At 39.2% G+C, this 16,671-nt stretch overlaps 1 protein-coding gene across 1 annotated transcript in view; it reads right to left on the bottom strand.

Annotated features, from left to right (window-relative positions):
- Positions 1–9,934, bottom strand: part of LOC122554950 (zinc finger SWIM domain-containing protein 6) — a 79,004-nt gene extending 69,070 nt beyond the window's left edge. Inside the window, exons 1-4 of the mRNA XM_043700413.1 lie at positions 9,835–9,934; positions 9,126–9,482; positions 7,677–7,825; positions 1,559–1,709 (exon numbers count right to left, since the gene is read on the bottom strand). Of these exons, the coding sequence (XP_043556348.1) occupies positions 1,559–1,709; positions 7,677–7,825; positions 9,126–9,482; positions 9,835–9,934 (757 nt within the window). The remainder of the gene's footprint in view (positions 1–1,558; positions 1,710–7,676; positions 7,826–9,125; positions 9,483–9,834) is intronic.
- Positions 9,935–16,671: the final 6,737 nt, after the last annotated feature.

Genomic DNA, 16,671 nt, shown 5'->3' with positions numbered 1-16,671 from the left:
CTCAGATAAATTAGGGATTAACCAAGGAGTTAACTCATATTGCCACAGCCACTTCTATTTATAAAGTTTTAATGGAAACGATACTTCAGTCAATGGCAAGCATTTTAATCTCTTATTTTATTCAAGCTCTCAATTTTATCTAATCAGCTGGTAAAGAATAAAATGCAAATTTCAGTTCAAACTAGCAATTGTTTCTTTCCTCCATCCACTAAGTAGGTAGGAATTTAACAATAGGAAATAGGTATTGAGCCTATTCCACGATTCAATTGGCTTATCACTGATTTGTACCCTGCTCTTTTTAGTTACCTTTAATTCACTTTTCTCAATATACTTACTGATCTAAAAGCTACAGATTATAGTCTTAGATTTCAAATTAACTGATGACCACTACATTTTGTGAAAGATTGTCAGAGATTCCCAATACCCTTTTTACCAAAACGTGCGTCACTTGAAGTCATGCTGAGGTGGCCTAGATCTAAACTTTATGATCAAGCCCCTTCTTTCCTGATTTCTCCAACAGATATAGCCAGTTGAATGCCTTAATCAATTTAATCAAGCTTTTGTAACGTTACCATATGCTAACCCCTTAGATCCACATCCACTGTGCTCCTCTAAACACTCCTGATCTTCACTTTAAATTGAGATTAACCAACACCAAAAATGCATTAAAACCAATCAACCAAATGAAGCAAAATATGAGCATCAGATGACTTCACTTTTTTGTAAATGACAATATTGCATCAGAACACTGATTAAAAGGTGTCTGCAAACAGAAAGGCATCCTCAATTAAATTATCAACATAATTGAGTCCCTAAGATGATCACAAGTTCTTGACAATCTTTGAGAGGAGAGGCCAACACTTGAAAAAATTGCTCTTTTGAAAAACGTTTTACTTAAAATTTAAAGCATTTACACATTATTTTAATTTCTTCGTTCATGGCTGTTTATCTCCGTATAAAGTAATACTTGTAATTTGCAATGCAACAATAGATTTCTTTCTCATTCTTAATCTACAATAAAACTCAGGCCACAACCAGAGTTCAGACATTCATAGCAAGCAGCACCACGCAATACTTTCTGATAAGCTAATTTATTAACAAAACAGAGAAAAGAGAGTTTTTAAGTTAACCATGTTTAACCAAACCTGGTTATCACAGCAAGATTTCAGCTGGAAATATTTGTAACCAACCAGTCAGGTGTATTTTTCAAGGAACAGCATGTGTGGAGTAATAAGCATTCTGGAGTTTCATTGCTTCACTTGGCAGACACTCCTCAGAATTTACAGCCCACTTAACAGACAATAGACAGCAAAGACACCACAAGATTATGATTTTAACCTAACAAAAGTCAGTGTTAATTGAACGCTTACTACTATCTAATTTCTTCAGAGACAGGACAACGATTTGCACTTTGATCACTAACAGACCTAAATTTTAACTATTCGGGTATCTATTATGTTTCTAAATATGGCAGAAGACAAAAATGATAAGAACGCCTTCACTGCTTAATCCTTTTGAAAATTTATGAAACATTTTTCCTTCAACAGAACTTATTTACCTAGTTCATCCCAGAGTTGCCTATACTTGTCAGTCATGGCTGTTCCTTGTTGCCTCCACAAAGACAGACGGGGGTCAGCCATAAATTGTTCTGTTATTAATGTTAACATTCGAGCACCATTTGAATCCCTCATTTTTAACATCTCCCGCACCTGCCAAAACAAGACAATTTATTAAAGCACAAGGTGCAGACATCATGAACCATTTATTAATTCTCTTCCAAGGTATGCATTTGTTGAACATGAATTTGCAGACAATTTCCTGCATGGGCCATCAGGTCTGGTAAACAGTTTCAACCACGGAAGACAAAAATCCCTGTCAATTTAATTGCTCAATTGTTTCAGTGGCCACAATTATTTAAAGTGAGTGCCAAAACAAAATGATCTTTCACCAGTTATTTCCTCAATAGTAATTAATCACTCATCTAACATTGGCACCTACAGAAGAACCTTGATTATCTGAATGACACGGGTGGGGAGTATTTTGTTCGGATAATCTAATGCTGGATAACACAGTTTAGCCAAGCTTCGAGACCTTGGTGATCAGGTTCAGATAAAATCGAGGTTCAGATAAAAGAGAGGTTCCTCTGTATATTAGTTTCACCATGCCTTGGGCACTACGGTGCACTGATATTCAAAATGTTAGACGTGGACGCGCCCATCATGCTGGAGTGGATGATCATCAATCTTGGTCCAAAGGGACTGCTAAAGAAATTACCCTGGGTGTGGGTGCTTTCAAGGTTGAATATTTTTTCATCCATTTCATGCTGCAGATCATCAAGAACATTAGACACAAAGAAATAGTCCTCTATAAGTACACGAGCATTAAAAAAATTTGGATCAGACAAAAAGATGCAGGAGTATACATGGCTGCTTAATTCATCAGGAAAGATATGGTTATTTACAAGAATATTTGAAATGTTTTGCAAACGAGTACCTGCTCAAAGGGTTTGTTGGCTGAAATAGAATGATTAAGAGGTGCTGTCAGTCAATTATCTACCTCCCCATTCCCAAAAGCCACACCCAACCACTGGTCACTGACCCCAGCTGAAATGGAATGCTAAAATGTGTTGAGAGTGAGATGAGAAATTACGATTCAAAAAAAACTTTAAATGAATTATGATTCTGAAAAAGGGCTGAAAGGGACAATTATACACTATATTCTAAGTTCAAACAACTGTGGAGGCCCACCAGAAAATTTGAGAATGGCCAATGTTGTACAAGCCTTTTTTTTTTTTAAAAAAAAAGGCAACTGACTTAATCTAAGGATTTGCACAACAGCTAACCTACTTCTCTTTTGAGTCTTGTTTTAGGATGTAACCACCATAAAGAAAATTGACACAATCAGCAAGGATTTTACAGGATAATTGTGCTCAGAATTCTTGAAAGATAGCAGAGGTGATAGATTTTGGAAAATATGGTGGACGTAGTGAACTTTAAGACTTAGACAAGGTAGCATTTGGAAGATTATGAGAGATTAAAGTGAAATAGAATTAGGCAAGGAGAGAAAGCCAGATTAAAACTTGGTCAAGATAGAAAGGAGTTAAAGACAATTTTTAAGAGCAGTCATGAGTGGATAGTGGTCTCTCATAAGAGTTGTTTTCTGTTCACTACACCCAAAGGATTTAGATGCAGTTCCAGAGGGAATGGTGTCAAACATGCACAAAACACTACATCTGAAAGAACTTGAATAGGGATACTTTCAAGGCAAGAGCTTAATGAAGGCAGTCAGCTGGTGTGAAGCATTTTGGTGTAAAAAGGCAGTTAATTAATGAAAGTAAGCTTGATGCTGTAAGACAGCACTATAATTTGGAGGGTGCATCAAGTACTGAAGACAGTATCCCAACTAGATAAGGGCATAGAATAAGAAATGTAGCTTTTATCTTGCGATACAGAATATTAAAGCTAAGCCATGAATAATGAGCTCATGTTAAATATTAACAAAACTTGCACTTAGAATGCTGGGTGCAATATCAGCCTAAAAACATTATAGCAAAGGTATGAAGGTTTTAGAAAGGGTCGGTACAGATTCATTAAGATATCGTAGTGGAAAGGACAGAGACTAGAGTATTGTTGTTTTAAATTACAACAGATTATAGAATGACCCAACACAATTTGGTTAGTTTCTTTTTAGGTTATATGACACCAGTGGTGGGCCAGTATTTATTACTCATCCCTAACAGCCCTTGAGAAGGGCATTATACCTTCGGTTTCATCCATTCAGAATTTTATAAAGGCAGCTCCTAGTAGTTGAGTGGTCCAAAAGGAGAGGTAGTAGATGAATGTTTAAAAACCAAGACGCCACAGGCATCAAGTTCCTTTCCGAGGTTTCATAACATATCTGAACAGGTTGAATAAAAATATCTAAAAGGAAGATATTTTGAACAGAGGAATGCTGCCTGTCATGAAGGGAGGTGACTTGGTGCAAAAACAAGTTGCCGGAAAAGGCAGAGCAGTAGACATTGTCCAAATGGACTTCAGCTAGGCATTCAATAAGGTTCTGCATGGCTAGTACAATTAGATCGCATGGGATCCAGGGAGAGTGAGCTATTGGTTACAAAACTGGTTTGAAGGTAGAAGACAGAGGGTGGCAGTAGAGGATTGTTTTTTGGACTGGAGGTCTGTGACCAGTGTGCCGCAAGGATGTGTGTTCGGTCCGCTGCTTTTGCTCATTTAATGTAAATGATTTGGATGAGAACATAGGAGGTACAGTTAGTAAGTTTGCAGATGACACCAAAATTGGTGGCGAAATTGAGGACTGCAGATGCTGGAGATCAGAGTCAAGATTAGAGTGGTGCTGGAAAAGCACAGCATGTCAGGCAGCATCTGAGGAGCAGGAAAAGCGACGTTTCGGGCAAAAGTCCTCATTCCTGATGAAGGGCTTTTGCCCAAAATGTTGATTTTCCTGCTCCTCAGATGCTGCCTAACCTGCTGTGCTTTTCCAGCACCACTCTAATCTAGACCAAAATTGGTGGCAGAGTGGACACTGAAGGTTACCAGAGAGTCGAACAGAACCTTGGAAGAAGTGGCAGATGGAGTTAATTTAAACAAATTTGAGTTGTCGTTTTTTGGCAAGTCAAATCAGGGCAAAATTCATACAGTTAATGGTAGGGCCCTGGGGAATACAAAGGGGCCCAAGGGTGCAGGGGTATTGTTCCCTGAAAGTGAAGTCGCAGGCAGACAGGGTGCTGAAGGTCATTTGGCTTGCTTACCTTGATTGGTCAGTGCATTGAATATAAGAGTTAGGATGTCATGTTGCAGCTGTATAGAATGTTGGTTAGGCCACTTTTAGAATACTGTGTTCAATTCAGGTCTTCCTGCTATAGGAAAGATGTTGTGAAACTTGAAAGGGTTCAGAAAACATTTTTAAGGATGTTACCAGAGTTGGAGGGTTTGAACTATGGGGAGAGGCTGAATAGGCTGGGGCTATTTTCTCTGGAGCATCTAAAGTTGAGGGATGACCTTAGAGGTTTATTAAATCATGAGGGGCATGGATAAGGTGAATAGTCAAGGTCTTTTCCCCAGGGTCAGGGAGTCCAAAACTAAAGGGCTTCGACTTAAGGTGAGAGGGAAAAGATTTAAAATGGCCCTAAGAGGCAACCTTTTCACGTGGAGGATGGTGCATATAAGGAGTGAGTTGCCAGAAAAATTGGAGGAGACTGGCACAATTACAACATTTAAAAGGGTATCTGGATGGGTATAAGAATAGGAAGGGTTTATGGGCCAAATGGGACCAGATTTATTTAGGATATCTGATTAGCATGGATGAGTTGGACCAAAGGGTCTGTTTGCAGTACTTTACATCTCTATGATTCTATGAGAAACTCAACAGGTCTGTGATGTGAGGGGAGTGAGAATGTTGAATTAGCTCTTGAAACGTTAACTCTGCTTTCTCTCCATAGCTGCTGCCAGACCTGCTGAATTTCTCCAGCATCTTCAAGTTCTGTGTTTTAATACGGAGATGATTTTGGTGATGAAGCTGCAATTTTCCTAGAGGCACCCAGGACCTCGGCAGTGTTCATGACTCGCCTGCTTACAAGAAGTGAGTGCACAGCAAGAAGAACCAGCAGCTCCAGATTGACACGTTTGGAAAATAACCAGAAAATAAGAACAAGCCAAATAGACAGTGGCCTCTGTCACTACAGCAGACTCAGAGTACACTGCGGATAGTGATTCCAGTCCCTTTCAGGTTCTCCATGTAGCCCTCCCTCTTGAATCTCTGCATCGCTGCCAGGCTCCCACTACAGCCCCAGTGACAGCCTCTACGTCGATTCCTGCTTCCACAGCCAACCTGCGATATCTATTTGAGAACATGAAAGCAACCTACTAATTGTCTACTACCAAAACTCTTTGGGGTCAGGGCCAGGAAACTGTCACAATAACAGCCACCTAATACTCAAACATTCAGGCAAGAATTAAAGGATGCCGTTTTTGGGCATCCTTGGGCACTGGTGGGTATAACAAATTAGGTCAACATTTCAGCTTATATTAAATAGGTGGGTGAAGGAAACAGATCCTGGCATGAATTGTTCGAGACAAATGGTCATTTCTCTGCTGTATATTTCTACATATACTTCAGATGAACGTCAACATTCCCACAGCTAATTAGCCAATCAACATTCACCATTTGACTGAAGAGGACAGCTGCTGCATGTACCCTCAGGGCTTCAACAAGAGGGGAAAATGTAAAGTACACCATATGATTGCAAACTGATTTGAGCATGAAGCATATTACTTATGAAACAAATAACAAATAAATGACAGCTTTTCTTCCTTGTAACTGTCACCATGGATCTATTTTAAAACCCAGAAGGAGGTCTAGTAACCAATGTGAAGTCAGGATTTTGCTAACAGAAAGGTAAAGAGAGATTATCTTGCCATTTCCTGTTCTACGGTAGGACCAGCTTTTCTTTCACTTGACATTTCACCATTGTCAGCACAGCTGAGACAAAAACTCAGCATATGGGTGGGCCCAGGGGAAAAATTACATTGGAATGGTGGAGTTTGAATTAGCAATGTGCTAGAGTTCACAATTTTTAATGCCTTCTATCCGTGAAAGATTTTGCAATGTATCCATTTTAGCCAAACATTACAGCTGTGGAGAAGACCATGGTACGTGGAGACACACGTGGCAGACATCAACATTTATTTTGAATTTTAACTTAAATCATTAATCTAATTGCTTAAACTTCCCATTAGATATTTCTCCTCCAAAAGAAAGATTAATTGAGACCCATTTCCAAGACAACAGTCAAAATGCAAGGGAGAATTCAATAATCCTAATTTCTGGTGGACAGTTATGCTCATTTATAGCTGTAGATGCATGAAAATAAGTTGACAACTACTTCATTTCTTAATTCTGATCTGCATTCCATTTGAACATGACTCCCTGCTTGGATGGCAGGATTGGTATATTTATTCTGCAGTCTTTGACGACATGCAAACAAAATGTAGGATAGGAAGTTATAAAGCCATTTATATTTCAGAAACTGACAAGGAGTATAGACTTGGACATTTGGTGTGATGAATTTTAAATATAATATGCATGTCAGTTTAGGCTGGTTATACTGTCCTGTTCAAATTCCTGCACTACAATGTAGCTGCATTAAAAATATGGAGTTATGAAACTCTATGATAAGCTATTTGCTTCTATTACTTGCAGAGAAATTGACACTGATATAAGATAGCATTTATCACAGACCAAGAGATACAATCCATTAAAACAAATAATAGGAGTTATTTTATCAAACAGTCTGCAATGACTTTAAGGAAGAGTTGTTTTTACATAGTCTACAGCATTTTATGGATTCACGTGCAAAGGATTTGCCTCTGAGCATTTCAACAAGCCAAATCCGTTCTGTTAAAACTCAATAACCGAGTTCCAAGACACCTTTAAAATAAAACTTACAAAAGACGTTAAGAGAAACAAGTCAAATGAGAATAACAAATTATCAATGTGTCTGGTACAGTTGATCACGGTAATATTTTCGGCTCAGATTATTTTACTCCTTCACCTCATGTCGACAGTTTGATTAACTTATTGTGAGCTGTCAGTTTTGGTATTGATCTGTCATACATACACATCAGCTACAGGGTGAGTGACAAGTTAAAAATCCATACCTTTGCAAACAACAAGTTCAGCTGTTTTCCAGATCCATGGTAACCACCCTGGGAAAGGAAGAGTTTAACCTGTTCCTGAACCTGTTCCTCATCCAAGTGCCAACAGTTTTCATCATCAATGCTGGCTCCTGCTGTTGGGTCAGGGGCACCTTCATCCAAAGAAGAAAACTTTTAAATCTGTATCAAATTAAATTCAGTTCTAATATTAACAGAGTGAAAGAAATAGATGGCTTTCAGGGGAGTGTGTGGTGGGTAAAAAGGTAATATCAACCTAGTAATTCTAGCATTAAAAACAGATGGACTACTTAGTCACAGGGCCTGGGGACTGATTTCTCTACGCCTGTCCTTCGTGCAAGAATGCAGCAAGTTGGTTACACGTTTTGCAAATGGGGCACACAAATCCTATTTGGGAGGGAAATTTCATCACGCGGATGTAAAATAATCCAATCTTTCTGTCGGAAAGCAAAGCAATGAAAAAAAGAGAAGGGAGCAATTGGGGAATAGGAGTTATTGTGGTGTCTTCATCTCTGAAAAACAAATTTCACATTCCTGAAAAGCAAACAAAACAAATTGCCAAAAATGGCAAGAATGCTGCATGCAACTGACAAGATCCTTGGAAAAATGCCATGGAGTCAACTGCAAAACATTGAAAGATTCATCCAAGCCTTGGTCTTTTCTGCTGAGCAATAGCAAATCAGAAGAAAGGAGCCTGACACCATGGATTCTTAGCAAATTGCTTTGGTGCTTTTCTCAATGTCATATTGTTAATTCATATCATGACAGGAACCAAAAGAACCAAACAGTAGGAAACTGAAGGATTGGAGATAAATTAATTTCAGAATCAAAATACATAAATAGAATAAAAAATGATTCAAGAGAAAAAAAAGTAACTTTTGAAATTGAAGTTTTGGAGAAACTCAGCAGCTATAGAAAGAAAGCATCGATTTTTGTTTGGAGTCCAGTATGATGATTCTTTGGAATGCATGAATGATGCCTGAATGACCAAAGAAATAACAGAATACGCGAGGAGGAAACAATTAGCAAGTTAAAAAATAGAATATTTTCAAGTGTATATAAATCTTCTGGCCATACCAACTAATGTGTCACAATGTCGAAACAAAAGACACTAAATGTTCACCCAGGAATTTCATGAAATCAAAAAATGTCAGCAAAAAGGTCACGAAATTCAGACCACAGACACTTCCTATAGATTTATTTGTTGGTAGTACACATTTCATGTTTTGCAGAATGGAAGACCATCATGAAAAACACAATCACTCTCTAATGGTTTAGATCAGCATGCTCAATATATTTATTTCAGTTTTAATAAATAAATACTGAACCACAGTCTACAATCGAGTGGTTAAAATGTTATAATAATACATTATAAAAATTCAGATTCAATGAATAAAGAGTAAGTTTAATGCCAGGTCTTCATGCTGAACCTACCGTGTACTTGGTTGATTTCGGAGTTGAGAGAGAGAATTTCATCGGCTAGTTTTTGGGCAGTAGGCAGAACTTCTGTGTGATGTACTGTGATCAAATACTGAACAAATTTCTGCAATTGGTCTCTGTTCATCTGAAAAAGTGTCTCTGAAATGGGAAGATGCAACTTGACCTGATCGGGTTTGCGAATCCGGTACAGCGAGAGTGCTACAACATGCGCGCAATAAAAGATGTCTTTGTTTCCGCAGCCACAGGTCACTGAGGTAATTTTGCAACGATCAAAGCTGATAGCAACATTGCAAACAGTTTCCGGTTCCGACTGTGTGGCAGGTTCAGTTACTGTGCCACTTAAGTGGAATCCTGAAAAGAAAAAAAAGAGGAAAGCATTTATCAATGCAATAAAACACTCATCCTGCCATACACTGGCAACTACAAACACACAGAAATGCAAATTTGTTTTCATAATACAAAATGCATCAACAATTAAAGCATGGATCATTAAAGAGAATGAAAAAAAAATTGCTTTGCTTTACAGCAGAGAAAGAGGTGATGGTTTTAACCATATTTTATGAAATACTATTGAGGGAGGGAAACTTCTAAATAACTTCAGCACTCAAGAAATATAAAATGTTGCATTTTCACCTTTCAACAAACAAATTATTTGCCAAGCAAGTTAAACCAGTCCCAAACCATAACTATGCCCCCTCCTCACCCATTTGCTTCAATCTAGCATAGTGGAGGCTAGGCAGGATAGAGTTGCTGCAACTTGTCGAAGGAGTGGAAGTTTTTGCAGTTTCCAGTGATCGCGCCATAATAGCTGTGCTGCTTACCCACAGGTGAGACTTACTGCAAGCTGAGTTCCTACGTATTACATTGTTCTGGAACAAACAGGATTTACTGGAAGTAATCTAATGTGGGAACTAAGCCAAAAAAACAATCGAAAATGTTTCTGTACAGAAACAAGCTTAGCCAGGTTTAACGCTCAAGTTCATTTTTTTTCCAAAGATGTGGAGAGGAGTGTAAATCTCAAAGGACTATTTTGAAAAGTGTATGTGAAATAAGTTAGCAAACCACTGCATTTAGACATAACTAATTTTTCAGCATTTTTTGATCATTTGCCATGGTAATTGGAACTCTGAAGACAAAATACAGACATTTCATGCAAGCACAAGTAAACGTTAGAGTGGTTTTCCATCCATCAAGGTTACATTACCAAAAACAAAAAACAGTAAACTAAAAGCTGCATTACACCCAAAGTCAAAATAGTAAACCAATATTGATCTTAAGTATACTGGAATACAAGGAAATTAAAGCTGACGTTTGGTACCAAAGGCTTTGCAAAGAGCTATCGTGGTTTAATGTGCAACTACTGAACCTGTAGTAAAATGCATCGAGAAAAATGGCAAAAAGAAACAAACTTCAAGGCAAACAATTTTAAAACCTCATTAAAGCTTCATTAGTCTAAGAATCTTTCAATTCTAGGAATCTCAATGGAATATTAAAGCAGATATAAAGAGAGAATTAGAATTTCCATTTAGTCATTTGTGAGGTGGCTCCAAGGTGTTGCGGTTCTGCCTAATGCTCCAGAACATGGATCTGTTATTTATTATGACCCCGGCCACAAGGGACAACAATGCCATCAATTTACAATGTTTGCAAGGAGTCGGAGGGAAAAAAAAATCGCACACAATTTTAGAACACTTCCAAGAATCCAGTGCAAGATGGAACTACATCACGACATTAGATATCAGAGCAGGTTGGCAAATTGAACTAAGATAAAATTGAGGATAAAGGGATCAACATTTTCCTCAGTTAATTACTACATCTGGCAATTTCACTCAGCTGCATGTCCACAGCACAATTCAACTCAACCTTAAAAAAGCAGAAACTGCACAGGCTTATTAGCTCAACAAGATACTAAATTTAAAAGGATACATTCATACAGATCCTTTATTCAATTCCAAGCTTCTATTAAGTTAAATACAAACATAATAGCAGAAGAACCAATAATATTCCTTAGCTAACCAACTCAGCAGATACTAATACAAAATCCTTCTATATTGGAGCAGTCCACTCTCACATGCATCAAGACATGATCATCATCCTAACAAGTATTAATTGACAAATAGCATTTCTGCCAAACGAATATTATACATTGACAATCTCCAACAAGGAAAAATCAAACGACCACCCCTTTCACAGCATTATCATCATTGATTGTAAGCTTGCAGAGGACTCTAAAATTGATGGCGTAGTGAACAGCGAAGGAGGTTATCTAAGAGTACAACAGAATCTTTATCAACTGGGCCAATGGGCTGAGGAATGGCAGATGGAGTTTAATTCAGATTATGTATTTTGGTAAGTGAAACCAGGGCTGGACTTGCAGAGTTAATGCTAGGGCCCTGGGAAGTATTAGTGAACAGATAGACCACAGTGCACAGGTATGTAGTTGCTTAAAATTGCAAAGTATAGGAGTTTGGACATGTTACCACTGTACAAGACATGCGTAAGGCCACATTTGGACTACTGTGGACAATTCTCGTCATCCTGCAACAGGAAGGATGTTATTAAACTGGGAAAGAAAATACAAAAAAATTACAAGGATATTAGAGAGACTGGAAGGTTAGCTTTTACAAAAAAAAAAGAGATGCTGAATAGGTTGGGATTTTCTTTTTGTTTTACTGAGACAGTTGGAGGCTGAGGGGTGACCTTAGAGGTTTATAAAGGTCGAGGGTCATAGATAAGGTGAATTGCCAAGGTCTTTTTCTCCAGGGAAATCCAAACTGGAGGCCAGAAGTTTAAGGTAACAGGGGAAAGATTTAAAAGGAACAGGAGGGGCAACATTTTAGAGAGGATGGTGCACATATGGAACCAGCTGCCAGAGGAAGTGGCAGAGGCAGGTAAACATTTAATTAAAACTTTTGGACAGGTACATGGATAGGAAAGGTTTAGAGCAATGCGGGCCAAATGCAGGCAAATTGAACTACTTCAGTTTAGGAAACCTGGTCGACATGGAAGAGTTGGGCCGAAGGGCCTGTATCCATGCTGTATAATGGATTTTAAGCGTGTCGGATCAGTCATAATCCTACTGAATCATGCTGCAGGCACAAGGGGCCAAATGGTCCACTCCTGTTGCTACTTGTTATAATCATATGCTCTCACTCATTGGGGAAAATCTCAATATAGGTTACAGAGTTATAAGGGGACACTCATTTTAAACAGAGATCCAAAAAAGTCTTCTCCTTAGAGGATAATGAATGCCTAGAATTGTCTACCTCAGAGATAGAGAAGCACGATCACAAAGAATTTGTAGCTGAGTTCGATAGATTTTTGAAATATTGAGGTGTTGAGAATGTGGGGCTCATTTTGGGGTAGGTGGGACCTCTACAAATGGGATTGTCTCCTCCTGAACCAGAGAGTTACCAATACCCTGGGGGAGGGGGAGGGAAGGCAATTAGGATGCAACTAGGCAGGATTTAGGATTAATAGGATAGGAAAGGAAACTGCAGGGGATGGACATGATTAAAATTCAGAGCTTTTGCAAGGAACAACTTCTGAATGTCCTTGATAAATGGGCGAGTGAGGGAACTGTGGTTTACTAAAGAAGTTGAATCTCTTGTCAAAAGAAAGGAAGTGGCTTATGCAAAGATGAGATATGAAGGCTTAGTTCGGGCGCTTGAGAGTTACAAGTTAGCCAGGAAGGACCAAGAAGAGAGCCAAGATCATCCAGGAGGGGATATGAAAAGTCTTTGGCAGACAGGATCAAGGAAAACCCTAAAGCTTTCTACAGGTATAAGGGATAAAAGAATGACCAGAGAAAGATTAGGGGCAGTCAAGGACAGTAGTGGGGAATTGTGTATGGAGTCAGAGGAGTTAGGAGAGGCGCTAAATGCATATTTTTTGTCAGTCTTCACACATAAAAAATACAATGTTGTCAAGGAGCATTGAGGTACAGGCTATTAGACTAGATAGGATTGGCGTTCATAAAGTGGTGTTAGCAATTAGATTAGATTAGATTACTTACAGTGTGGAAACAGGCCCTTCGGCCCAACAAGTCCACACCGCCCCGCCGAAGCGCAACCCACCCATACCCCCTACATTTACCCTTTACCTAACACTACGGGCAATTTAGCATGGCCAATTCACCTGACCTGCACATCTTTTGGATTGTGGGAGGAAACCAGAGCACCCGGAGGAAACCCACGCAGACACGGGGAGAACGTGCAACTCCACACACAGTCGCCTGAGGCAGGAATTGAACCCAGGTTCAATTCTGGAAAGCGTGAAAAAAGATAAATCCCCTGGGCCGGATGAGATTTATCCAGGACTCTCTGGGAAGCTAGGGAGCCTTTGGCTTTGATATTTATGTCATCTTTTTCCACTGGAAATAGTGCCAGAAGACTGGAGGATAGCAAATATTGTCTCCTTGTTCAAGGAGGGAAGTACAGACAACTCTGGTATTTATAGACCAGTGGAGCCTAACTTCAGTTGTGGGTAAAATGTTGGAAAAGATTAGAGAAAGAATTGATAGTCATTTAGAAAGGAATAATTTAATTCAGGATAGTTAACACTTTTGTGAAGAGTTCTTTGAGAAAGTGACCAAACGGGTGGGCGAGAGTAAAACTGTTGACATGGTGTCTATGGATTTCAGTAAAGCATTTGGTTCCATATGGTAGGCTATTGCAGAAAACATGAAGGCATGTGATTGAGGGTGATTTAGCGGTTTGGATCAGAAACTGGCTAGTTGTAAGGAGACAGAGGGTGGTGGTTGATGGAAAATTCATCCTGGAGTTCAGTTACTAATAATATACCACAAGGATCGGTTTTGGGGCCACTGCTGTTTGTCATTTGTATAAATGACCTGGATGAGGGTATATAAAGTAGGATAGCAAATCTTTAGATGACATTAAAGTCGGTGGAGTTGTCGATAGTGCTGAATGATGTTGCAGCTCAGAGAGGGACATAGATAAGCTGCAGAGCTGGCTGTGACATGGCAAATGGAGTTTAATGTGGAAAAGTGTGTGGCGATTCACTTTGGGAGGAGTAACAGGAATACAGAATACTGGACTAATGGCAGGATTCTTGGTAGTGTGGATGAGCAGAGAGATCTGTGTCCACATACATAGATCCCTGAAAGGTGCCACTCAGGTTGATAGGGTTGTTAAGGTGTATAGTATGTTAGCTTTTATTGATAGAGGGATTCAGTTTTGGAGCCATGAGGTGGGTGTTGCAGTTATACAAAACTCTGGTGTAGCCGCACTTGGAATATTGTGTACAGTTCTGGTCGCTGCATTATAGGAAGGATGTGAAAGTATTGGAAATTGTGCAGAGGAGATTTACCAGGATGTTACCTGTTATGGAGGGAAGATCTTATAAGGAAAGGCTGAGGAATTGAAGGCTGTTTTTGTTAGAGAATAGGTTGAGCGGGGACTTAATAGAGACTTACAAGATGATCAGAGGATTGGATACAGTGGACAGAGTCTTTTTCCTCAGATAGTGATGGCTAGCACGAGGTGACAGCTTTAAATTGAGGTGTGATAGATACAGGACAGATGTCAGAAACCGGTTCTTTATTCAGAGTATTAAGGGCATGGAACGTCTTGCCTGCAACAGTAGTAGACTCACCAACTTTAAGGGCATTTAAATGGTCATTGGGTAGACATATGGATGATAATGGAATAGTGTAGGTTAAATGGGATTAAGATTGGTTTCACAGGTCGGTGCAACATCGAGGACTGAAGAGCCGGTACTGTGCTATAATGTCATGTTCCATGTTCCATGTGAAACTGGCACGAAAGAGGTTTTGAGGACTGGAGTAGATGAGCCACTAAGCTAGAGCTGTGGAGCAGGCTTGAGGGGTCGAATGGCCTTGCTCCTAATTCTTTACCATATGTCACCAGGTCAAAGTCCTGGAACTTCTTCCAACAGCAGCTTTGAGAAACAAATGCCAGTGAAATTAATATTCCATGAGATTTTATTAAAAGTCCATCCCTCAGTTAGCACTTTTTTTAAAAAAAACTTTAAAACACAAGAAGGCCAGAAGGCAAGATTTCTGTTGTATTCTATTGAGATACACAGAGGCGACATATCATGTTGTGCTCACATACAGGAGTTTTATCAATGCTTTATCATGCATACAGCTACTTGTCTACAATTTAGTTTCCCTTTTTCAGTAATCATACTCTGGTTTACCTGCACACACAGCAGATATCAGGCACAGAAAATCATTAAACAATTTAACAGAACTCCAAAGTGGGAAGGTAGTTGAAACAGGGAGCCTTTAATATGTACTTTGAACATGAAACTAAGTTGATTTAAGTACATTTAAATAGTCATTGGACGAGCATATGGACGTACATGGAATAGTGTAGATCAGATGGGCTTCAGATTGGTATGACAGGTCAAAGCAACATAGAGGGCCGAAGGGCCTGTAATGCACTGTAATGTTCTATGAAACGCAGTAACATTCAAGGTTATGGGCCAAGTGCATCAAAGTGGGACTAGTGTTAGTAGTGGTATTTTTTGGCAGTACAAACTCATCGATAGAGTCGACAGGAAGAAACCTTTCCTTGTGGAGGGATCAATGACTTGGGGACACAAATTTAAGATCGGGGCAGGAGGTTTGGAGGAGAAAAAATTATTCATCCTGAGTGTGGGAGACAAGGCATACAAAAGCTATGCATCAAGTATCTGAAAATGTGATCAGAATAGTTAGATGGTAGTTTTTTGACTGCTGCAGACTCAATGGGCTGAAGGACTGTTTTCTGGGCTGTCAACCTCTGACTTTATGACTATGAGACCATAGCGCATGGAACCTCATCTCAGCACAACTTTCAGTATTTCAGGAAAGAGGAAGGCTTTTAGAGGAAATAGACACCATCAAGATTAGCAGCAAAAAAAAAAAGCTAAATTCAATCTAGTTCCATGATGGCTGCCTTTGAGGCTAAGGTACATTGCTAAGAGGAAGACAGCATATGTATCTTTTCAGATTTAAAATTGCAAGACTGTGGCCAAGCATTTACGAAAACAAAAACTTGAGTCCAGATTTGCTCCTGGTCAACTCTATAGTATCCCAGTTTGTGCAAATGAAGCACAAAATAATGAATCCCACTTTATACTGTGACGTTACTTCACTCTCGGCATTTACAGCTGCACCTCGCAGCTAAATAAGTCAGGTGCTACCAGTTATTACAAGGCAGCCCCTGAGGAATATAAATGTTGTCTGGATATTTGCAGTGCTTATTTCTTCAGTTTTCTCAGCAAGAAATCAGAATAAAAAGTCACCATACACATCAAGACATTCTAAGACCATAAGACATAGGAGCAGAAGTTAGGCCATTGAGTCTGCTCCGCCTTTCAATTATGGCTGATAAGTTTCTCAACTCTATTCTCCCATTTTCTCCCTGTAACCTTTATCTCCTTGGTACTCAAGAACCTCTCTCTCTCCGTCTCAAATATACTCAATGACTTGGCCTCCACATCCTTCTGTGGCAATGAATTCTATATATTCACCACTCTGACTGAAGTAGTTTCTCCTTATCTCTATTCT

This window comes from Chiloscyllium plagiosum, chromosome 1 (assembly GCF_004010195.1).
Source record: "Chiloscyllium plagiosum isolate BGI_BamShark_2017 chromosome 1, ASM401019v2, whole genome shotgun sequence".
Taxonomy (NCBI): Eukaryota; Metazoa; Chordata; class Chondrichthyes; order Orectolobiformes; family Hemiscylliidae; genus Chiloscyllium; species Chiloscyllium plagiosum.
The sequence above is the reverse complement of the archived record's forward strand: the minus strand, read 5'-3'. Positions and strand labels throughout refer to the sequence as shown.